At 44.5% G+C, this 24,033-nt stretch overlaps 1 protein-coding gene across 2 annotated transcripts in view; it reads right to left on the bottom strand.

Annotated features, from left to right (window-relative positions):
* Positions 1 to 24,033, bottom strand: part of LOC139227893 (6-phosphofructo-2-kinase/fructose-2,6-bisphosphatase 2-like) — a 91,681-nt gene that overhangs the window by 14,991 nt on the left and 52,657 nt on the right. Inside the window, exons 12-14 of one of the 2 annotated variants that reach the window (XM_070859026.1) lie at positions 22,247 to 22,309; positions 19,248 to 19,312; positions 17,242 to 17,469 (exon numbers count right to left, since the gene is read on the bottom strand). In XM_070859026.1, coding sequence (XP_070715127.1) covers positions 17,443 to 17,469; positions 19,248 to 19,312; positions 22,247 to 22,309 — 155 coding nt within the window. In that variant the 3' untranslated portion in view covers positions 17,242 to 17,442. Of the gene's footprint in view, positions 1 to 17,241; positions 17,470 to 19,247; positions 19,313 to 22,246; positions 22,310 to 24,033 lie in introns of those variants that run through there. The other variant, XM_070859025.1, reaches the window with a different exon arrangement.

Raw genomic sequence — 24,033 nt, forward strand, 5'->3', positions numbered from 1 at the left:
GGATTTGCAAACAATTTTGGATGACCTCAAGTTTACGTAGGGTAGAATGTGGGAGGCCAGCCAGGAGTGCGTTGGAGTCATCAAGTCTAGGAGGTAACAAAGGCACGGATGAGGGTTTCAGCAGCAGAAGAGCTGAGGCGGGGCAGAGACGGGCAATGTTACGGTGGTGGAAATAGGCGGCTTTAATAATGCCACGGATATGTGGCCGGAAGCTCATTTCAGAGTCAAATATGTCACCTCGGTTGCAAACAGTCTGATTCAGCTTCAGACAGATGCTCGGGAGAGGGATGTAGTCGGTGGCTAGGGAAGGTAGTTTGTAGCAGAGACCAAATACAATGGCTTGGCTTCGGTCTTCCCAATATTTAAACGGAGAAAATTTCTGCTCATGCAGTACTGGGTGTTGGACAAGCAGTCTGACAATTTAGAGACCATGGAGGGGTCGAGTGAAGTGGTGGTGAGGTGGTTCTGGGGGTCATCAGCGTACATGTGGAAACTGAAGCCGTGTTTTCGGATGATGTCGCCAAGGGGCAGCATATAGGAGGATAGATCCTGGGGGACTCCAGAGGTAACGTTGCGGGAATGGGAAAAGAAGCCATTGCAGGTGTTTTTCTGGCTACGATTAGATAGATAAAAATGGAACCAGGCAAGTAACATTCCATGAGCATTTTTTATTACTTTTTGTACCTGTGCACTAGTTTTTAGTGGTGTGTGCATGGACAGCCAAATCTCTTTGCTCCTCCATAGTTCTTAAGTCTTTCGACATCGGTCTATGTCCCTTTGTAATTTCCTGCACTCATTTACAACAAAGTGCATATATATAGCACCTTTTAAGGTTGGAAAACGTCCCTCCTACTACAGTCTGTAAAAACCAGAAAAATATAAGCTTGGTTAGCTTAACATAAATTGTGGGGAAGCTACTGAAATCTATCATCAGGGACAGAGTGATTGAAGACTTAAAAAAGAATGTGCTGATAAAAGGGTCAGGATGGATTTGTGAAGCGAGGAGTCTTGTCTGACTAATTAACTTTATTGAAGAGGTCAGTAAAATGGTTGACAGGAGAGCGTCGATGGATGTTGTCTATATGGACTTCCAGAAGGCATTTGATAAGGCTCTGCACAAGAGATTATTAGTGAAAATTGGAGGTAACCTTGTGGTATAGATTGGTAATTGGTCGGAGGTAGGAGACAGAGAGTAGAAAATGTATTCTGATTAGCGGGATGTGACAAGTGACAGATCCTCAGGGATCTGTACTGGGGCTCAGTTTTTTTGGCATATATAAAAAAAAAAGCTGAGTACAGATCCTACAATTTGATGGTTCAGCCTTGCCCCCTTTTTTGAAGATGGGAGTTACATTTGCCATTTTCCAAGCCTCTAGGATTGGCCAGATTCTAGTGAACTCTGAAAAATAACCGCAAGCGGACTCACAATCGTTTGAGCCAATTCCTTTAAAGAACTGGGATGAAAGTTACGAAAAGTCAGAACCTTGAGCTTCAATAACCTCCTCAATATATCCTCTCGTGAATTTATAATTTTTCAGTTAACATTTTGGCCTAATTCTGGCATTTTTCCCCATTTATTTTGCGGGCCTTGATACTGAAATCCTGAAATAATTTCTCAATGTCAGTGCCAAATTTATTGTGTGGGGGAAAATATTTGGAATACCCTCTTCATTGCTGACACATGAGTATTCAAAGCAAATGTGTCTTTTTTAGCTGACGACAACAAATTTATGATCACTCAAATTGCCTAAATTGATGTTACAATTGCAGTAGCTTGAGGTATTTAAGGTCATCATGTATTTAAAGAGTATCAGGCTTTTGGAAGAGGGTTAGGGAAGGCTTTTGGAGGATGTTGGAGGTGAAGATTGCCACTTAGGTAAACAATGAAAGATGTCAAAACCAGCTGACTGCTACTACATGTGGTTGTATCTTTTATAATAAAAAAAATCTAAGTTACGATTTACTGGAAAGCCGCCCAATGCTACTTTGCACTTTGAACTTTATCAATTACACACTATCCCAGAAAATTAAAATCACTGTATAATGTTGAGTCAAACCTGAACTAATGATCTGATGTTATACGATTCATATTCTATTAACTATAAGTGTTGGCTATTTTCTTTTTAGTGACTATCAACACCAGGCCTTTATCAATGAGCACAAATGCATTTTGTTTGTATTACATGCCTGACCATGGCACATTTTATTTTATCGCACAAATGCGTCATAGCAGTGAGTCACTCACAGCTTGCTGTGGAAGGGTTCAAGATCAATCCTTTGAAGCAAGGTTTTGCTGGACGCAGATGATGTTCTACTTGTCGATTTGGACGTAGGGGCTATTTCTTCTTCGAAGGATTAAGTCCTTTAGGGCTTTCAGACACCACATGGAGTATTAAGTGAACAGGAACAAATCTGAAGCAATTGCCTTCTCATATTCTTGTTACTTTTTCAGATAGGATGTCTCAAAAGTTAATATGCTCCCAAGATGAATTAGTTTTTGGGGGTATTTAGGTTTGCCTTTTTGGTTGTACAAAAGAGAACTCATTTTGTTTCACATTTATGTAGATGCCCAATTTCCAGGCAACCTGGAAATTGGTCTGGTCGAGCCGGAAAAGATGGTCAGCTGCAGGCTATAGGACAAATTTTTCCACAGCTAAGCCTGGATTTTGTGATCAGGTTTACTTGATTTACAGGTGGAAGTTGTGTGGACCTGACTGAAAAATTGCCAGAGTCTTGTAACACCAGATCACCAACCACTTTGTGTCACATGTAACTCCCGTAGGTAGTATATGCCAGCATAATAAGCAAACGTCTCAAACAGATGGGGCTCCATTTAAATATTGATTTGGGTGTGGCAATATCCTGCATGCCATCTTGTGATGCTCATGTGTACAGGGCACCCATTCATGATCACACCTATCAGAATTGGGCGTCTATGGTAAAAGTATACAGAAGGTCAGGGAAAGGACGCCGTAATGCTCAGGAAAGTGTAATTAAGTAATTTCTTGACGGTTTTTCTTCAATTTTTATGGGTTTTTTTGTTGGCATATAGGTTCTCAACAGCACTAATGGATTTCTCAATGGAAATTACATCTTTCTGAAAGGAGAAGGACCATCAATGGAGGTCCTACTGCACGAGAGGTATTCTGTGCCATCCCATTGGTACCCACATCTGTTGATACAGGTTAACATACCCGACTTTGGCAGACATTAGTGTGCATGGAGAATCTGGATTTTTAAAGGAAACTGGCCAGATGGCATCACAACGATACACGAATATCTGACAAACTAATGTGGGGTACTACTTTGGAAGCATTACAATCATAGTATGCCATGTTTTTAAGGATAGTGTTATGTATGTGAACCTCACTTCTGTGTAAGACTTGCCACTAGAGGGCACACCTGTGGGAGACCTATGGGTCACCTGTGTACCCTGGTGCAAGCAGGTATAAAAGGCAGTCCACCACATTGCTGCCTCACTTTGGAGTTATATTAAAGAGACCAAGGTCACAATGGTTTGAGCTTGCAACACGTGGGGTTATTCTGAATTTAACAACTAGCGACGAGTTACAGATCACGAACTTTCACATGTAAATGGCTGCCGTTGGTATTCTTGGGAGATTTGTTGAAGGTGATGATTGTGAAGCCTTTGATGAGCGCCTCGACCAGTACTTTGTGGCCAACGAATTGGACACAGTTGAAACAGAGATCAAGCGCAGGGCGATTCTCCTCATTGTATGTGGGTCATCGGTATATGGCCTCCTTAAATATTTGCTGGCCCCGGTCAAACAAACGGACAAATCTTACGCCGAGCTGTGTACGCTGGCCAAGGAACACCTTCAGCCAAAGGAGAGCATCCTGATGGCCAGGTACCGCTTTTACACGCACCGTCGCTCCGAGGGCTAGAACGTGGTGAGTTTTGTCGCCGACCTAAGATGCCTTGCGGGACAGTGCGACTTTGCAGGATCCTTGGGGGAAATGGTGCGTAACTTTTTTGTGCTTGGAACTGGCCACGAGGTTATCCTTCGCAAACTGCTGTCTGCTGAATCCCTGGATCTGAGCAGGGCCATCACAATAGCCCAAGCCTTCACATCCACGAGCGACAACATGAAACAGGTATCTTCACAGAATCAAAGCTCACCGGCAAGTACTGTGCTTAAAATGCCTTCAGCAGGCAGGACTGTACATGGTAGGGCCCACACGACCACAATGGCCAGGCCCAGGATGACTCAGGCCGCTGGGGAGTGCTAATGCGAATCCATTAACACCATGCTGACGCTGCGGGGGCAGCCACAGAGCCCATCAATGTCGATTCAAGCATTATGTGTGCAAGGGCTGTGGCACAATGGGGCACCTCCAGCGAATGTGCAAGCGACCTCGGACTCACCACGTGGCAAAGTCAGCAGAGAGCGACTGATCCAGCGTGGATCACGCTGAACGAGGAGAGGCAACACAACCTGAGGATGAAGAGGAAGTGTATGGGGTACACACCTTCACCACCAAAAGCCCTCCGATAATGTTGAATGTCAAACTTAATGGCATTCCAGTCTCCATGGAATTGGACACGGGGGTGAGTCAATCGATTATGAGCCAGAAGGCTTTTGTGAAACTGTGGAGTATCAAGGTACAGAGGCCAAAACTGAGCCCGATGCACACTACGCTGCGCACTTACACCAAAGAACTCCTACCTGTTATTGGCAGTACGACAGTGAAAGTATCGTATGACGGAAGGGTGCATGATTTACCACTATGGATTGTACCAGGCGATAGCCCAACACTGTTCGGCAGGAGCTGGCTAGGCAAGATCCGGTGGAACTGGGACGACATCAAAGCACTGTCCTCGGCGTATGACGCCCCGTGCGCCCAGGTGCTAAACAAATTCCTGCCGTTATTTGAGCCAGGCATCGGCAACTTCACAGGCACCAAAGTGCAGATCCATCTTGTTCCTGGGGCATGGCCCATTCATCACAAAGCCCGAGCAGTCCCATATATGATGAGAAAGTCGAAATCAAGCTGGACAGACTTCAACGAGAGGGAATCATATCAGCAGTCGAGTTCAACGAGTGGGCCAGTCCAATTGTGCGGGTGTTGAAAAGCGATGGGACGGTCAAAATTTGTGGGGACTACAAGGTGACGATCAACCGAGTCTCGTTACAGGACCAGTATCCGCTACCCAAAGCAGAGGACTTATTCCCAATGCTAGCAGGGGGAAAGTCGTTCACCAAGCTAGACCTAACCTCCGCTTACATGACACAGGAGCTGGCTGAACCGTCAAAGAAATTGACGTGCATTAACACGCACAAAGGACTGTTCGTGTACCACAGATGTCCCTTTGGGATTCACTCGGTGACGGCCATCTTCCAGAGGAACATGGAGAGTCTGCTGAAATCGGTTCCATGCACAGTGGTGTTCTAAGATGACATCTTGATCACTGGTCGCAACACCACCGAACACTTGCACAACCTGGAAGAGGTTCTAAAGCGACTGGACAGAGTGGGACTCAGGCTGAAACACTCCAAGTGTGTTCTCCTGGCGCCAGAGGTGGAATTCTGGGGAGAAAGATTGCGGCGGACGGCATCAGACCCACGGACTCCAAGATGGTGGCCGTCAAGAATGCACCCAGACCACAAAATGTGACGGAGCTGCGTTCGTTCCTGGGACTCCTCAACTACTTTGGTAACTTTCTACTGGGGTTGAGCACTTTGCTGGAACCTTTGCATTTGTTGCTACGCAAGGGTGACGACTAGGTTTGGGGTAAATCTCAAGAAACAGCCTTTAACAAGGCCAGAAACCCGCTATGCTCTAACAAGTTACTTGTATTGTATGGCCCATGTAAACACTTAGTACTAGCATGTGATGCGTTGTTGTATGGGGTCGGATGTGTGTTATAGCAAGCAAATGTGTCAGGCAAACTACAACAGGTTGCATATGCATCCAGAAGTTTATCCAAGGCTGAAAGAGCCTACATTATGGTTGAGAAAATGCATCAATATCTATTTGGTCTCCGGTTCGAGCTCGAAACCGACCACAAACCGCTTACTTCACTGCTCTCAGAAAGCAAAGGTATTAACACCAATGCTTCGTCCCACATCCAAAGATAGGCAATAATATTGTCTGCATATGACTATGTAATCTGCCACAGACCAGGCACAGAGAACTGCGCTGATGCCCTCAGTCGACTGCCATTGCCCACCACCGGGGTGGAAATGGCGCAACCCGCAGACTTGCTTCTGGTAATGGATGCTTTTGAGAGCGAGGGGTCACCCGTCACGGCTCGCCAGATCAGGACCTGGACCAGCCACGTCGCCCTGCTATCACTAGTAAAAAGATGCATCCTCAATGGGAGCTGGTCGGGGGTTCCTGGGGAAATGCAAGATGAAATTAAGCCTTTTCACCAACGCAAGGACGAAGTGTCAGTCCAGTCAGATTGCCTCCTCTGGGGGAATCGCGTGATTTTGCCCAAAAAGGGCAGGGAAATATTTATACGCGTCCTACACAGTACCCAACCAGGCACAGTCATGATGAAGGCTAGCGCCAGGTCGCATGTCTGGTGGCCCGGCATTGACTCCGAATTAGAGTCATACGTACACCAATGCGACACTTGCTCACAACTGAGCAACGTACCCAAGGGAGCTCTCTTAGACTGTGATCATGGCCCTCGAAACCGTGGTCCAGGGTCCACGTAGATTTCGCTGGCCCCTTTCTAGGGAAGATGTTTCTAGTAGCAGTGGACGCTTACTCAAAATGGATTGAATGTATAATAATGTCATCATGTACGTCCACTGCCACCATTGAAAGCCTCATGGCCATGTTCGCCACCCATGATTTGGTCAACGTCCTCGTCAGTGACAATGGACCATGTTTCACCAGATCGGAATTCAACGAGTTCATGACCCGCAATGGCATCAAGCATGATCCGCAATGGCATCAAACACGAAGGCAGAATATTATCTGAATGGTGGCAGATGAGGAAAAGGGGAGGTGCAACGAGACCTGGGTGTCATGATACATCAGTCATTGAAAGTTGGCATGCAGGTACAAGCAGGCGGTGAAGGCGGCAAATGGTATGTTGGCCTTCATAGCTAGGGGATTCGAGTATAGGAGCAGGGAGGTCTTACTGCAGTTGTACAGGGCCTTGGTGAGGCCTCACCTGGAATATTGTGTTCAGTTTTGGTCTCCTAATCTGAGGATGGACATTCTTGCTATTGAGGGAGTGCAGCGAAGGTTCACCAGACTGATTCCCGGGATGGCAGGACCGACACACGAGGAGGGACTGGATCGATTGGGCCTGTATTCACTGGAGTTTAGAAGAATGAGAGGGGATCCCATAGAAACATATAAAATACTGAAGGGACTGGAGAGGTTAGATGCAGGAAGAATGTTTCCGATGTTGGGAAAGTCCAGAACCAGGGGACACAGTCTAAGGATAAGGGGTAAGCCATTTAGGACCGAGATGAGGAGAAACTTCTTCACTCAGAGTTGTTAACTTGTGGAATTCTCTGCCGCAGAGAGTTTTTGAAGCCAGTTCTATGGATATATTCAAGAGGGAGTTAGATATGGCCCTTACGGCTAAAGGGATCAAGGAGTATGGAGAGAAAGCAGGAAAGGGGTACACTGAGGTGATGATCAGCCATGATCTTACTGAATGGTGGTGCAGGCTCGAAGGGCCTGTTTTTATGTTTCTATGTCAGGTCTGCCCCATTTAAGCCCGCATCCAATGGCCAAGCGGAAAGGGCAGTCAAAACAATCAAGCAAAGCTTGAGACGGGTAACGGACGGCTCCTTGCAGACCCGGTTATCTAGGGTCCTGCTCAGCTACCGGACATGCCCTCACTCGCTCACCGGGGTTCCCCCTGCAGAATTGTTAATGAAGAGAGCACTCAAAACCAGGCTCTCCTTAGTCCATCCGGATCTCAATGATCACGTCGAAACCCGGTGGCACAGGCATAACGTGTACCACAATCACGCGGCGGCCTCGCGTGACATTGAAGTTAATGATCCGGTGTTTGTTCTAAATTACGGTCACGGTCCCAAGTGGATTGCTGGCACTGTCATAGCCAAGGAGGGGAATAGAGTGTTTGTTGTGAAATTGTTGAATGGGCAAACGTGCAGAAGGCACCTGGATCAGACCAAACTGCGATTCACGGACCACCAAGAACAGTTTTTATGACGACCCTACCATCTATGATCTACCAACACACACCCAACCAGCAATTGACCTCGTTGTCAACCACGAGAATGAACCCACCTTGCACGACAGTCCGATCAGACCAGCCGAGCAACGATGATCCGACCAACTCACCCATGCCAGGTGGTCAACTCAGGCGATCGACCGGGGAATGCAGACCGCCACAACCTGTAAATAACTTGTATTCAAGACTTTTGTGGGGGGGCGGGGGGGGGGGGGAAAAGAGAGAGAGGAGGGAGGGAAGTGATGTTATGTATGTGAACTTCACCTGTGTGTAAGACTTGCCACTAGAGGACACACCTGTGGGAGATCTATGGGTCACCTCTGTACCCTGGAGCAAGCAGGTATAAAAGGCAGTCCACCACGCTGCTGCCTCACTTTGGAGTTATATTAAAGAGACCAAGGTCACAATGGTTTGAGCTCACAACACAGTCTCGTGGAGTTATTCTGAACCAACAGATAGTATATGAAATAATGCATGCCAGGGTAATGTAAAGTCAGGACAGCTTGCTTGGCCACACCATCCAAGGTACCAACAACTATCGCTGCAGGCATTGTTTCATCACCAAAGAGCTGTATGTGGGGAACTGTCTTCACAGGGGTCGGGGAGAGCAGGGCTGAGCTATTTGGTGCTCAGATACCTGCAGCTAACAGACAGCAAAGGGCCAGTGCACCCAGTGACAGTACTGGTCAGTGGCGATCTCCAACCTTCCTCCACCCCTTTTCATGCATGTTGCATTGCTGACTCATGGGGATGATGCCATGAAGTGGCAAAGAGGGTCAAGTGGTTAGAAGCTGGTTTTAAACGGATTTACATTGAAGTGTTCCTCTTTACTGCAATTCTCCAAGGTCAGCCCATTAATATAGTTCTAGTTGTAGATTTGGACATTAGCAGGGAATAGAAAATCGCATGCCAAATGAGATTTAAACAGATGTGAAATATTAATGGGTGACAAGAATTCTGAAAGCCATCTGAACCCGTTAACAACTTTTTCCAAGGGAAAGATTTTTGGGACATGATGGGCAAAAGTAGAGGCAAAACAAACCCAAGGTTGAGGCACAAGTCTGCGAGCAAGGGTGGAGTATAGCACCCAACCCCCATTTGACTACTGAAGTTAAGCTGGTGCTGCATGAGGTGGTGCTACAAGGACACCCTCAAAGCCTCTCTCAAAGTGCGACATCCCCACTGACACCTGGGAGACCTTGGCCAAAGACCACCCTAAGTGGAGGAAGTGTATCCGGGAGGGCACTGAGCACCTCGAGTCTCAACGCCAAGTGCGTGCAGAAATCAAGAGCGTGCGGCAAACCCCTTCCCTCAACGACTATCTGTCCCACCTGTGACAGAGTCTGTGGCTCTCATATTGGACTGTTCAGCCACCAAAGAACTCACTTCAGGAGTGGAAGCAAGTCTTCCTCGATTCCGAGGGACTGCTTATGATGAATGTGTGTGCGTGTGTGCATATAAAATATATATATTTATATTTAAGTGAGTGTGCGCGCATGTGGCCACCACAGCAGAAGGCCCTCTCTTTAAAAAATTCTATTTTCATCTTTGCAGAAGATGGTGTCACAGATCAACCGAGAAAGGTCAGAAAATGGAGGAGGTCCGGCAAGTAGGCTGCACTAACAGCCGTGGAACAGAGGATCGCTGATATGATTAAATCTCACAGAAGATCATCAACCACCAACGTGGAAGCTGGGCCCACTACCAAGAGAGGGTAAGCCCTGCAAATTGCAGTCTGGCTAAATGTTAAGTACTGCGTGTGCTGGCTACGCTTCCTCCCATGCTGCAAACCAAGCATCCCTGTTATGTTTTGCAGATGTTGCGCATCGGGAGGAGACAGGAGATGCACCTGAAGTAGAAGAAGAGCATGATCACGAAGCAGTCAGTCCAGATATTCTATATCAGGAGAAGGGCAGCAGAAAGACTCCAATACCGAGATGGTAACACTGGAATTGGAGACGGTGAACCCATCGAGGATTCCAAGCCCTCTCCCTGAGCGAATCAACCGAGGTGACATTTCAAAGTGTACCATTTGAGGCTGCGGGTCCCAGCGTGTCGCAGCAAGCCAAAGCTGCGTGACATAGAAACATAGAAAATAGGTGCAGGAGTAGGCCATTCAGCCCTTCGAGCCTGCACCACCATTCAATGAGTTCATGGCTGAACATGCAACTTCAGTACTCTCTTCCTGCTTTCTCGCCATACCCCTTGATCCCCCGAGTAGTAAGGACTTCATCAAACTCCCTTTTGAATATATTTAGTGAAGTGGCCTCAACAACTTTCTGTGGTAGAGAATTCCACAGGTTCACCACTCTCTGGATGAAGAAGTTTCTCCTCATCTCGGTCCTAAATGGCTTACCCCTTATCCTTAGACTGTGTCCCCTGGTTCTGGACTTCCCCAACATGGGAACATTCTTCCTGCATCTAACCTGTCTAAACCCATCAGAATTTTAAACGTTTCTATGAGGTCCCCTCTCATTCTTCTGAACTCCAGTGAATACAAGCCCAGTTGATCCAGTCTTTCTTGATAGGTCAGTCCCACCATCCCGGGAATCAGTCTGGTGAACCTTCGCTGCACTCCCTCAATAGCAAAAATGTCCTTCCTCAAGTTAGGAGACCAAAACTGTACACAATACTCCAGGTGTGGCCTCACCAAGGCCCTGTACAACTGTAGCAACACTTCCCTGCCCCTGTACTCAAATCCCCTCGCTATGAAGGCCAACATGCCATTTGCTTTCTTAACCGCCTGCTGTACCTGCATGCCAACCTTCAATGACTGATGTACCATGACACCCAGGTCCCCTTTTCCTAATCTGTCACCATTCAGATAATAGTCTGTCTCTCTGTTTTTACCACCAAAGTGGATAACCTCACATTTATCCACATTATACTTCATCTGTCATGCATTTGCCCACTCACCTAACCTATCCAAGTCACTCTGCAGCCTCATAGCATCCTCCTCGCAGCTCACACTGCCACCCAACTTAGTGTCATCCGCAAATTTGGAGATACTACATTTAATCCCCTCGTCTAAATCATTAATGTACAGTGTACACAGCTGGGGCCCCAGCACAGAACCTTGCGGTACCCCACTAGTCACTGCCTGCCATTCTGAAAAGTCCCCATTTACTCCTACTCTTTGCTTCCTGTCTGACAACCAGTTCTCAATCCACGTCAGCACACTACCCTCAATCCCATGTGCTTTAACTTTGCACATTAATCTCTTGTGTGGGACCTTGTCGAAAGCCTTCTGAAAGTCCAAATATACCACATCAACTGGTTCTCCCTTGTCCACTCTACTGGAAACATCCTCAAAAAATTCCAGAAGATTTGTCAAGCATGATTTCCCTTTCACAAATCCATGCTGACTTGGACCTATCATGTCACCTTTTTCCAAATGCGCTGCTATGACATCCTTAATAATTGATTCCATCATTTTACCCACTACTGAGGTCAGGCTGACCGGTCTATAATTCCCTGTTTTCTCTCTCCCTCCTTTTTTAAAAAGTGGGGTTACATTGGCTACCCTCCACTCCATAGGAACTGATCCAGAGTCAATGGAATGTTGGAAAATGACTGTCAATGCATCCGCTATTTCCAAGGCCACTTCCTTAAGTTCTCTGGGATGCAGTCCATCAGGCCCTGGGGATTTATCAGCCTTCAATCCCATCAATTTCCCCAACACAATTTCCCGACTAATAAGGATTTCCCTCAGTTCCTCCTCCTTACTGGACCCTCTGATCCCTTTTATATCCGGAAGGTTGCTTGAGTCCTCCTTAGGTGAATACTGAACCAAAGTACTTGTTCAATTGGTCTGCCATTTCTTTGTTCCCCGTTATGACTTCCCCTGATTCTGACTGCAGGGGACCTACGTTTGTCTTTACTAACCTTTTTCTCTTTATATATCTATAGAAACTTTTGCAATCCGTCTTAATGTTCCCTGCAAGCTTCTTCTCGTACTCCATTTTCTCTGCCCTAATCAAACCCTTTGTCCTCCTCTGCTGAGTTCTAAATTTCTCCCAGTCCCCGGGTTCGCTGCTATTTCTGGCCAATTTGTATGCCACTTCCTTGGCTTTAATACTATCCCTGATTTCCCTTGATAGCCACGGTTGAGCCACCTTCCCTTTTTTATTTTTATGCCAGACAGGAATGTACAATTGTTGTAGTTCATCCATGTGGTCTCTAAATGTCTGCCATTGCCCATCCACAGTCAACCCCTTAAGTATCATTCGCCAATCTATCCTAGCCAATTCACGCCTCATACCTTCAAAGTTACCCTTCTTTAAGTTCTGGACCATGGTCTCTGAATTAACTGTTTCATTCTCCATCCTAATGCAGAATTCCATCATATTATGGTCACTCTTCCCCAAGGGGCCTCGCACAACGAGATTGCTAATTAATCCTCTCTCATTACACAACACCCAGTCTAAGATGGCCTCCCCCCTAGTTGGTTCCACGACATATTGGTCTAGAAAACCATCCCTTATGCACTCCAGGAAATCCTCCTCCACCGTATTGCTTCCAGTTTGGTTAACCCAATCTATGTGCATATTAAAGTCACCCATTATAACTGCTGCACCTTTATTGCATGCACCCCTAATTTCCTGTTTGATGCCCTCCCCAACATCACTATTACTGTTTGGAGGTCTGTACACAACTCCCACTAACGTTTTTTGCCCTTTGGTGTTCTGCAGCTCTACCCATATAGATTCCACATCATCCAAGCTAATGTCCTTCCTAACTATTGCATTAATCTCCTCTTTAACCAGCAATGCTACCCCACCTCCTTTTCCTTTTATTCTATGACGGCAGAGGAGGGTGGGAGGGAGAGCTGAATCTGAAACAAAGAATGCAGGGAACATAGGACAGCTCGTGCGGATGAGTGGGGAGATCATCCAACTAACTAGATCGTTCCTGGAAACCTTCGATGAGGTGAGGGTAGAATTAGCGGGACTGACACACAAAGTAGCAACACTGGCTGGAGGAATGGGTGAAGTGAGGGGAGAAATTGCGGGACTGTCGTTACAATTGGCAACACTGTTGGGACAGATGAGGGAGGCGGATGTCAGAGATAGTAGCAGCAATAAGGGGGCACACTCAGGCTGTCATTGCTGCCACTAACATTCTAACCCCCAGACAAAAGTCAGGGATTGATCCACAGGCTGAAGAAGATTCCGTAGAGGAACCCGGGCCTTCCACAATGACGACTGCTCGGTCGGTCGCTGTCGCAACCCACCAACAACAACACGCCGTTGTAAAGAAAACAGAAAAAACCTTGGGGTGGGAGTGCGAGGAAGCAGAAGTCTGCAACAACGGACACGGGTCGTGGTAGAGGCAGCAACCGGGGCAGGAGTGGCGCAAAGCGCTAAGGGGGAGGAGAGATGGCGTGTTTGTTGAAAAGTTTTATACAAAATTTATTAAAGTTATTCAAATTAAAAGTTAGGTCAAATACAACTGTGCTGTACAAATGTTTAATAAACATTTATTTTTTACATTTAACCAGAATCTTGTACATTATTTTTTTAATCCAGCATGAGGAAACGTTTCTATATTATGTCATGGATTCGACAGGTCAAATAGCCTCCTTCTGTGTTGTAACCAAACTGGGTAAAGTTCAGAAAACAATTTCATTAACTGGAAACTACAAGCACTAATGTTACACCTTCATATAAAAATGTTAATAAAGACATTAAAATATATAAAAGTTAATCGAGTGAATGCTTTTTATTTTTAAAACTACATATTTTATAATAAAAGTTAAGTTTAAATGAAACAAGGGCAGATTGTATAAACTGTGATCCTTTCCAATGTGCCTGGAGTTTGTTGTACAGTCTTGCATGGAGGACCTTTGGCCAGAAATAGCAGTGGGTCGGGTGCGTGGAGGATATTCGGCCAGGGATAGCAGTGGGTTGGGTCAGGTGGGTGGAAAAGGGTCTTCTGGATGTTGTAATGTGCCTGGAGTTTGGTTTTCGATGGAAAAGGATTGTCTGGAATTTTTTTTTGCAATCTGCCTACAGTTTGTCCTTCGATGGAAAAGGCTCTTCTGTAAATTTCTTTTTGCCTGGTTTATTTTTACCTGGAGTTTGTTCAGTCTGGCGTGGAGGACCTTCGGCCAGGGATAGAAGCTAGTCAGCACTGATTTCATTAACTTAAGGTAGGCTTTTTCAAAACGGGCTCCAAGGTCTTTGTGTGCCGTTTTAAAAATAAATAAATAAACATTTTTTTTTTTTAAAAATCGGTGATGAGCAAAATGGCCTAAATGGCCAGAAACGGCACGGAATTACTTGTGAGGAGGACATTAAAAGGACATAGACAGACAGGCTAAGTGAGTGGGCAAAAATTGGCAGATGGAGTATAATGTTGGAAAGTGTGAGGTCATGCATTTGGCAGAAAAAAAAATCAAAGTTATTATTTAAATGGAGAAAAATTGCAAAATGCTGCAGTATAGTGGACCTGGGGGTACTTGTGCAAGAAACACAAAAGGTTAGTATGCAGGTACAGGCTCAAAGGGCCGAATGGCCTACTCCTGCACCTATTTTCTATGTTTACAGCAAGTGATCAGGAAGGCCAATGGGATCTTGGCCTTTATTGCAAAGGGGATGGAGTATAAAAGCAGGGAAGTCTTGCTACAATTATACAGGGTATTGGCGAAGACACACCTGGAACACTGTGTACAGTTTTGGTTGTCATATTTCCGAAAGGATATACTTGCTCTGGAGGCAGTTCAGAGAAGGTTCACTAGGCTAATTCCGGAGATGAGGGGGTTGACTTATTAGGAAAGGTTGAGGAGGTTGGGCCTCTACTCACTTGAATTCAGAAGAATGAGAGGTGATCTCATCGAAATGTGTAAAATTATGAGGAGGGTTGACAAGGTGGATGCAGAGAGGATGTTTCCACTGATGGGGGAGACTAGAACTAGGGGGCATAATCTTAGTATAAAGGACCGCTCATTTAAAACTGAGGTGAGGAGGAATTTTTTTGAGGATTGTAAATCTGTGGAACTCGCTGCCTCAGAGAGCTGTGGAAGCCGGGACATTGAATTAATTTAAGACCGAGATAAACAGTTTCTTAACCGATAAGGAATTGAGGGGTTATGGGGAGCGGGCAGGAAAGTGGACCCGAGTCCATGATCAGATCAGCCATGATCGTATTAAATGGCGGAGCAGGCTCGAGAGGCCGTATGGCCTATTCCTGCTCCTATTTCTTATGTTCTTCTGTTCATACGTAGACCAGTGCCAAAATATCTGGCGCCAAAAACTGTGGCGCTGATAAGTCTGTGCCAGCGCCAAAACAATGAAGTACTTTTGGAGTGTAGTCACTGTTGTACTGTAGGAAACATAGCAGCCAATTTGCACACAGCAAGCTCCCACAAATAGCAAGATGATAATGAGCGGAAAATCTGATTTTTAGTGATGTTGATTGAGGGATAAATATTGGCCAGGACACCGGGAATAATTCCCCAGCTCTTCCTCAAAACAGTGCCATAAGATTTTTTACATGTACCTGAGCGCGCAGACAGGGCCTCGTTTTAGCGTCTCATCCGAAAGGTGGCACCACCAACAATGCAACACTCCCTCAGTACTGCATTGGAGTATCAGCCTAGATTTTTGTCATCTACAGTGGGGCTTGAACCCACAACCTTTTGACTCAGAGGCAAGAGTGCTAACTGAGCCACAGCTGACACAATTAAATCAAGGAAGAATAAAATAAAATAGAACGCAAGAGAGACAGAAACATTTCAAGAGTCAAAAGAAAAGCATAAACAAAGGCAGCAAAAGATTGGAAACTTTAAAAAAAAAACGGTCAATTTTCACAAGACCTAATTTTCATTTTTCTTATTAGAAGATTCAGATGAGGAACAGATAAAATTTTATACAATACATATTGGGCTTCTCTATCATACAACTCATTTTGATGGTTCAACCATTAGAGATAACAAATGTCTGCTGGCCTCAATTGTTTCAGACGTAGCCAACAATTTCTGTTGCAATTGAGATGCGTTGATGTAATACATCTATCTTTCCCACATGAAGACAAAAAAATTAGTAACAAAAGCTAGCCAATAGAATGCCAGAATAAATTTGCAATACTTGGGCTATCTAAAATCTCAAAGTACAGAACAAAAATGTTCTAGTTTGAAGCATAATAAAAACTCTGCTTCCAAAATAGACGCCATTAAGTTTTTCTCTTGTTCAACCTTCTGGAAGGCACGATTAGCTACAAAGTAAGCCTTGCTTGTAAGGGAAGTCCCAAGTGTAAAGGTCAATTAAGAGTACAATTGGAGTGCCGGTTTCCTAGTTACGAATCCAAAGGTTGAAAGTGTATTGTACACACAATCTTTTTTATTATCCAATAAATTCAATACACTACTGATTAGGTACTAATTGCATAGGTGCCTATGATGGAGAAAAAAAATGGGCCAGAAATGCGGTCAGTGACAAATGAATGGCGCCGGCAGTTCAGTACACTTGCCCATAGACTTTTGATGGGCATTTGCAATGGAAGTTCCAGTCAGCCAACCATCAGAAAAGCGCAACACCTTCTATAGAGCATCTGAGTGAACAGGGTAGCACCTCCTTAACCAATCAGATTTAAGAATTTTGATGAGCAGCACAAAGTCTGAGCCTACAAGTGTCAGTTACAATATTTAACTCAATGTCAAATCAAGTACAGAAAATATAATAAAGAGGAGAGAGAGCGAGAGAGAGAGAGAGAGAGAGAGAGAGAGAGAGAGAGAGAACGAAAAAGTAAAAATGTAATATTTTCACATTTTTTTAAATTTCCAACAATAATTAAAATCTGATGGAATGAGACTCCATACTTGTTAAATTTAATTTTCAGTGCTAGAAAGGTTGTTTCGCAGTAATTAAGACTCACCACACCGTTAAAAGGGTACTTAGACTCAAATGGACAAGTCCCAACCTTTTCTGGCGAGTTTCGTGCATATACATCAGGTAACTGCAGCAACTTCACGCTTTTCAATGTATTTCAATGGTGTGTCTCCCGGCAATACAGTCATCGTTCAGCTTCTGCAGGGGCAGGGCATTTCGGGCAGTAGCTTCTAGATTTAACTGTGCATGCGTGGTTGCTGGAAGTTGCTGTCATTTCTCCCACAACATTTGGCCCAATGACAGTTTAGCTGATATTTAAATGACAAAGATCTGCCAGTGTTGATTGACAGATGATTCTGTAGGTCAGCTGTCCCTGTCTCTCAGTTTTATACATCATGTACACTCTCAAGTGCATCCGTCATATCAAAGTATCTGAGAAAGTACTTGAGACTATGGAACATAATTAATATACAAATAATTTTGCTAGTGCTGTATGGCTTTGTATCTCAATCTGGCATTACATCACCAACCGGCAGTAAGTAAATGGCAGTGGTTCCTATTGTATTGCGAAAAGTATTTTTTTTTTTTTTAAATTGTGGCCTCCGAACCAGTTACATTGCAGTTAATCTTTTCCATTAAAGTGAACAACATTCCCAAATTTATCGTGATATTTACAAGATACCACCTACAAGGCACAAGTCAGGCAACGCACAAGTCAGGAGTGTGATGGAGCACTCTCCACGTGCTTGGATGGGTGCAGCTGCAACACACCAGAAGCTTAACAATATCCAGAATAAAGCAGTCTGTTTGATCAGTACCTCATCCGACAGCCTAAAGATCCACCCCCTCAACCACTGGGGTACCATAAATGCAGTGTGTATTATCTACACAAAGTACTGCAGCAATTCACCAAGGCTTCTTTAGCAGCAATCCCCAAACTGGCGACCAGCACCACCTAGGATAAGAGCAGTCGGTGCACGCGAAAATACCATTAGCTCCAAGTCACACACCATCCTGACTTGGACATATGTTCCCATTCCTTTACAGTTGCTGGGTCAAAATCCTAGAACTTGGTACGCAACATTATTATGGGAGCATCTTTCATCATAGGCAGTCCCTCAGAATCGAGGAAGACTTGCTTCCACTCCCGAAGTGAGTTCTTTGGTGGCTGAACAGTCCAATACGAGAGGCTCTGTCACAGGTGGGACAGATAGTCATTGAAGGAAGGGGTGGGTGGGACTGGTTTGCTGCACGCTCTTTCCGCTGCCTGTTCTCGGCGTTGAGACTCGAGGTGCTCAGCACCTTCTCGGATGCACTTCCTCCACTTAGGGCAGTTTTGGACTAGGGACTCCCAGGTGTCAGTGGGGTCGTTGTACTTTATCAGGGAGGCTTTGAGGGTGTCCTTGTAGTGTTTCCGCTGCCCACCTTTGGTTCATTTGCCGTGAAGGAGTTCCACTTGCTTTGGGAGTCTCTCATCTGGCATGCGAACTATGTGGCCTGCCCAGCGGAGCTGATCGAGTGTGGTCAGTGCTTCAATGCTGGGGATGTTAACCTGGATGAGGATGCTGATGTTGGTGCGCTAGTCCTCCCAGGGGATTTGTAGGATCTTGCGGAGACATCGTTGGTGATATTTCTCCAGCAACTTGAGGTGTCTGCTGTACATGGGTCCATGTCTCTGAGCCATACAGGAGGGCAGGTATTACTACAGCCCTGTAGACCATGAGCTTGGTGGCAGTTTTGAGGGCCTGGTCTTCAAACACTCTTTTCCTCAGGCGGCCGAAGGCTCCACTGGTGCACTGGAGGCAGAGTTGGATCTCGTCGTTGATGCCTGCTCTTGTTGATGGAGGCTCCAGAGATATGAGAAGTGGTCCACGGTGTCCAGGGCCGCGCCGTGGATCTTGATGACTAAGGGGCAGTGCTGTGCGGTGAGGACAGGCTAGTGGAAGACCTTTGTCTTACAGATGTTTAGCATAAGGCCCATGCTTTCGTACGCCTCAGTAAATACATCATCTTTACCACACGGACTGTAGCTGTTCAAGAAGCCTACCACCACTTTCTAAGGGTAACTAGGGATGGGCAATAAGCATGGAGTTTGCCAACAACGCCACATCCGGAGATTTTTTTTTTTTTTAAAAAGAAAACTTTTGTAGAAGAGGTCATTCTCTTTTAGAGTTCAACACATAAATTTTGAAACTATTCAAAGAAAAAAAAAAGCATAGAATCTTTACCAGTGGCCGGTCGCGGTGCGTGTTTACTGCTTTTACATTTAAGTAAATGGATTCCAATTTACAACCTGAAAAAAAAAGAAAGTTTTAAATATGAATACAAAATCAAAGCAGTCGGTTATGAACTCTTACTCGCCAATGCTGGTTGCTGAACCCATGCACTATGAATGTGGATACAAAGACTTTAAAACCAAAGATAACATTCCTTAGATTAGTCCCAAACTGCTGCTTAATGGGCTCAAACTTTATCAGGTCAATATTAAGGGAAGGCAAATCATTCAAACTTGACCGAGCAAGCCACATGGTTTGATGTTAGATATTTTTAAATTCTATTTTGTTGTCTAATGTGGAAGTAGTTCATTAATGAAGCATACTTCGTAATTCCATCCACCCCCCCCCCCCCACCCCCACAAATTGCTTTCTTTGCAGGAGGCTTCCTTTCATGTGAATAAATAAATAAATCTATTGAAAATATAGTGAAGTAATATTTTAGTTTTCAAAATAAAAGGGAAAAAATCTAAACATGACATTAAATTAGATTCTGTCCAGTTGGATAGGTTATTTGAGATAGGTAAGGATGGTAGGACTCGGGAACACGCATTTAAATCCTCAAATGAGTTAGACTGGATGTTAGATATTTCTGAGTCGTCACTTGCTACAACAGATTATCGAAGCACATGGCAAGTAAGGATTACCCAGAGTGTTTCAGAAAGTAGCTGAACAAACAACTTAATCAACAGAGAACATTTCCAGTTATAGAGGGCAAGTTGCAGGTTAGTTGGGATTAGAAAGCTTAATGGGTTACTGCAGCATCCTGAAGCTTTTCTTGATCGCCTTAATGAGTTGGAGAGGAATTTCTCAGCTTTCCTAAACTGGCCTCTGGTTTGTTTGTGTTTTTTTTTGTCTTTCCCAGAAAATGGTATACATGGCTACCATGTGGATGGGACATGTTTAACAGACTAGATGTCCCTCACACCACCTCTCTCAATAGCAACCAACAACTTGCATTCATATAGCGCTTATTGGGCCGGATTTTTGAGAAGTTTGCGACCAGGTTTTCGCTGCGATTTGACCCTCCGTGGCGAAAACCCGGTTGCAAAGGCCGGGTGAGATCCTCAGCTCATTGTTGGCGGTGGTGATGGAACGTACCGCCGGGGAGAGGTACGCCGACGTGCAATGCCGCGGATTGGGTTACCGTCGGACTTTCGGCTCTCTCTCGACCCGTACGCCACGCCTAGAATACAGACAGGTTAAACCTGTCGTTGCAGCCCTGCCGACAGCAGTAAGTATGAAAACCTGCAAAAAAGGCAAGTTAAAGTTTTTATTTTTTAATTTTTTTTTCAACGATTCGATAGATAAGTGTCTTGTAAATGTTTTTTTGGAATTTTTTTCCCCCTCCTCCCAAGGTCTCTCTCGCAGCGCTCCTGGCCCCGGACTAAATTTGGCGAAACTTGCGTTTTTGCGCCGCGAATCCTCGAGCAACGCCCCCCTTATCAATGCGCCCGGACACAAACGTAAAACCAGAAAGTTCGGCCTAAAAACTGTAGCACAGCGAAAACGGAAAGTTTCACGTATCGCTGGAAAAACCCGAAAGCAGAAAATCCGGCCCGTAATGTGGTAAAACATCCCAAAAAGTGTCATGAGACAAAAATTGAGACCAAGCCAAAGAAGCCATTAGAATGGGTGACTAAAAGGTTGGTCAAGCTGGTAGGTTTTAAGAAGCATTATAAGAGAGAGGTATCGAGGTTTAGGAAGGGAATGCCAGAGGTTAGGGCTTAGACTGCCAATGGTGGGGCGCAGGAAGTGGGGTTTCCATAAAAGGCCAGACTTGGAGGAATGCAGAATTCTCAGAGGGTTGTATGGCTGGAGGAGGTTACAGAGATGGGGACGAGACCATGAAGGGATTTGAACACGAGGAGGAGAATTTTTAATTCAAATTTCGCATCCTCCTTTTTGCATATATACCCGTGTTAGCAACTCACATCATAAAATGACATGTTGGTTGGTATTAAGAGTGCTATAGTAGTTTTAAAGTACGCTGGAGCATTAACATTATGTGCCAGAGTGGTAGGATTTGGGATGGACATCATGATTCCTCAGCTGGAAAGTTTCCAATCTTAATGGCACCGAATGGAAGTCAGGCGCAAGTCTAAATGGAAGAAGAGGGAAAAAAATTCACAAGTTCACCCTGCGCTCTTGTACATGTTCTAGTAGCTAGTTACAGAATTGCATTGACAGTGGCCTGGAAGCAGTTCAACAGCAGCCATCTCAGCTGACGAATGATGTGTTCGACAGAGAACAAAGGAGAAAGGGAGAGAAGCAACATTTCTTTTTAAAAGTATGTATAGAATCGAAGTGAGAAATTTGAGTTCCGGCAAACTTTACCACCACCCCAGCCCCCTCAATGTGGCCACGCCTCACTTATGCACAGCACAAGCCATTTATCAGTAATTATTGTACATGCATAGCTGTACTGTACAAAACACCATGCAAATTTCATGCCTGTGAAAATAATAATCTACATTAAAATATAAAACAAGGATGACTGACCCAATTTTGGACCAGACAGACATAAAAAACTATGGTTCGCATGGTTCAAATACTTTGTTTCAGGGATATTTGTTTGAAAGCAGGAAAAACAAAAAAGGACAGCAGTAAGCAAATTAATGTAAAGTCACGATGTGGTTGATGGGCACACCCTCTCCTCTGTTTAAAGGGTATTTAATTGAAAAATACACATAACCCTTAGACACAATATCATTCACCTGATGAAATGCTTCCACTTGTATTTCCTGCAATCTGGAAAGTATTAGCATCTTATAACATTTTATGTTTCGGTTCAAATGTCGCTTCACCCCTCAAGATGTTGGACTTTTAATGTATAATTAGTTAAGAAAAGTTATCCTAGAATAATACAAATGTATCAAATTTAACAAGTTCAGCATCTGATTGGCCTTTCCTTGTGCTCACTGTTAATAATAGTGAAATGTGTGATTACTGACCATAGGCAACAGGCGTTAGTTTTAAGACTGTGTGTAGAGGACACTGCAGATATGGCAATTCGTCTGTAACAAAATAAACCAGAAAATGTTAAGTCACTAAAGAGAGCCGATCTTGTTCACTATAATCTCTGTTCCACTGTCACCACACATGGGAAACTGAATTCTAACAAGCATTACTCATTTCTATCATTAAAACTCTGTCTCCTATTAAACAAAAAGATTATTTTAGCAATGTTAGGGACTTTAGTGCTGGGGATTGGTACACTTTCTATTTCTGTCACTCTGTCAGCAACTCGCATTCAAAGATAGGATTTTGTACGGCCTCATGGTGGTTCAACCATGTATTTCAACCCCAACCTCAAAAATACCTGTAAATCAGTGCCACTTTTTTCCCCCTTCCCACAGCAGCTATTCTATGGCTTCTAAATGGGATTGTTATTTTTCTTCTAATTTGTATTGAATCGTGTAGGCATTTTTTTTGCCATTGGTTTTATGCCCAATAAGAACTGTTAAGACACTAAAATTTTCACATAAGACCCTTATAGTTGCTATTTATTCCATCGGTTTGACTAGATTTAGAACTGCCTCCCGGAGATGAAAAAGATGTGCGCTAACTGATCATACTACACACAGTCCCCTGGAACAGTACTTGATGTCAGATGGTGAAAAAAAAATTACAGAAAATGTCTGCTTCCTGGCTTCCATAATTCTAAAACATAAAACAAGATAACCAAGGTTATAAGAGATACTGATGTTGTATTGACCACTTGTTATAGAAATCAATATCAGGAGTTTCTATGATAGGCATTCAATCCGCAATACCCGGGCAGCAAGTTAAAGTTCTCTCCCAGTATATGTCCTGGAACCGCTCTCCCTTTATAGCATTTAGGATTACCGGGCAATTTAGTTGGGCATATTGCCCTTTAAAAGGATTGAATATGTTTGATCTACTCAAATATGAGTGAATGCTAAAATAGTGGTTTGGATTTTTCTTCCCACATTAGAAATATTAAATCTTCAGGAATTCACTTCAGTGTAGTTGCTCACTATTTTATTTGTGCACATTTAGGTTGTTGGCAAATTGAAGGCCATGTAATCTTGCTCAGCTTGATAAGGAAAACTTGTGTAAATAAACAAATTCCGATTTCAAGTCTTTTAAAATGCAGTAGAGCTCAGCAAATTTATCCAGTGAGTAGCTGAGCTATGGAAACCAGGAAATCCAGGTACAATCCACTGTCTGCGTTGCGTCAGCTGTGACAGCAGTTGGGAACTACAACTGACCTCAGCGCCATTTCTGATTGCTATTCAGTAATCTCTGCTGGAACAGCCATCTCTGCAGACTTTGGTGAAAATGATGCCACCTGTGGTCAGATAAGTTGTTATTGACGCTCATTGTCCAAGCTCAACAACTTTTATTTATTGATGCGTTTATTTGTACTGCCAAAATGCTGCCCCCTTTGTTTCTGATTGGTCCCCTTGGAGGATAAGCCACACCCTGAAGTTTCACAGGAACTGCCCATCCCAAGGTCTTGCTGACATTGCAAATTGTAACTCGATCCACTTCGATATTCTGAAGCGACAGGGGATAGAAAACAGCAAGGGCCAGCCAAAGTCCCATACCACAGTCCAAGTACATCCCTCCCCCAGCCATAGGGCCTTACCCTAATCCAAGTATATGCCTGCCCCAGCCGAAGTGCCTTAACCCAGTCCAAGTGCATCCTTCCCCCACCACCCCCTTCCCGCCCCCCCTCACCATGGATGAGGCATTGTGTATGGATTGTTAACAG

Source organism: Pristiophorus japonicus, chromosome 17 (genome assembly GCF_044704955.1).
Source record: "Pristiophorus japonicus isolate sPriJap1 chromosome 17, sPriJap1.hap1, whole genome shotgun sequence".
Lineage (NCBI taxonomy): Eukaryota > Metazoa > Chordata > Chondrichthyes > Pristiophoridae > Pristiophorus > Pristiophorus japonicus.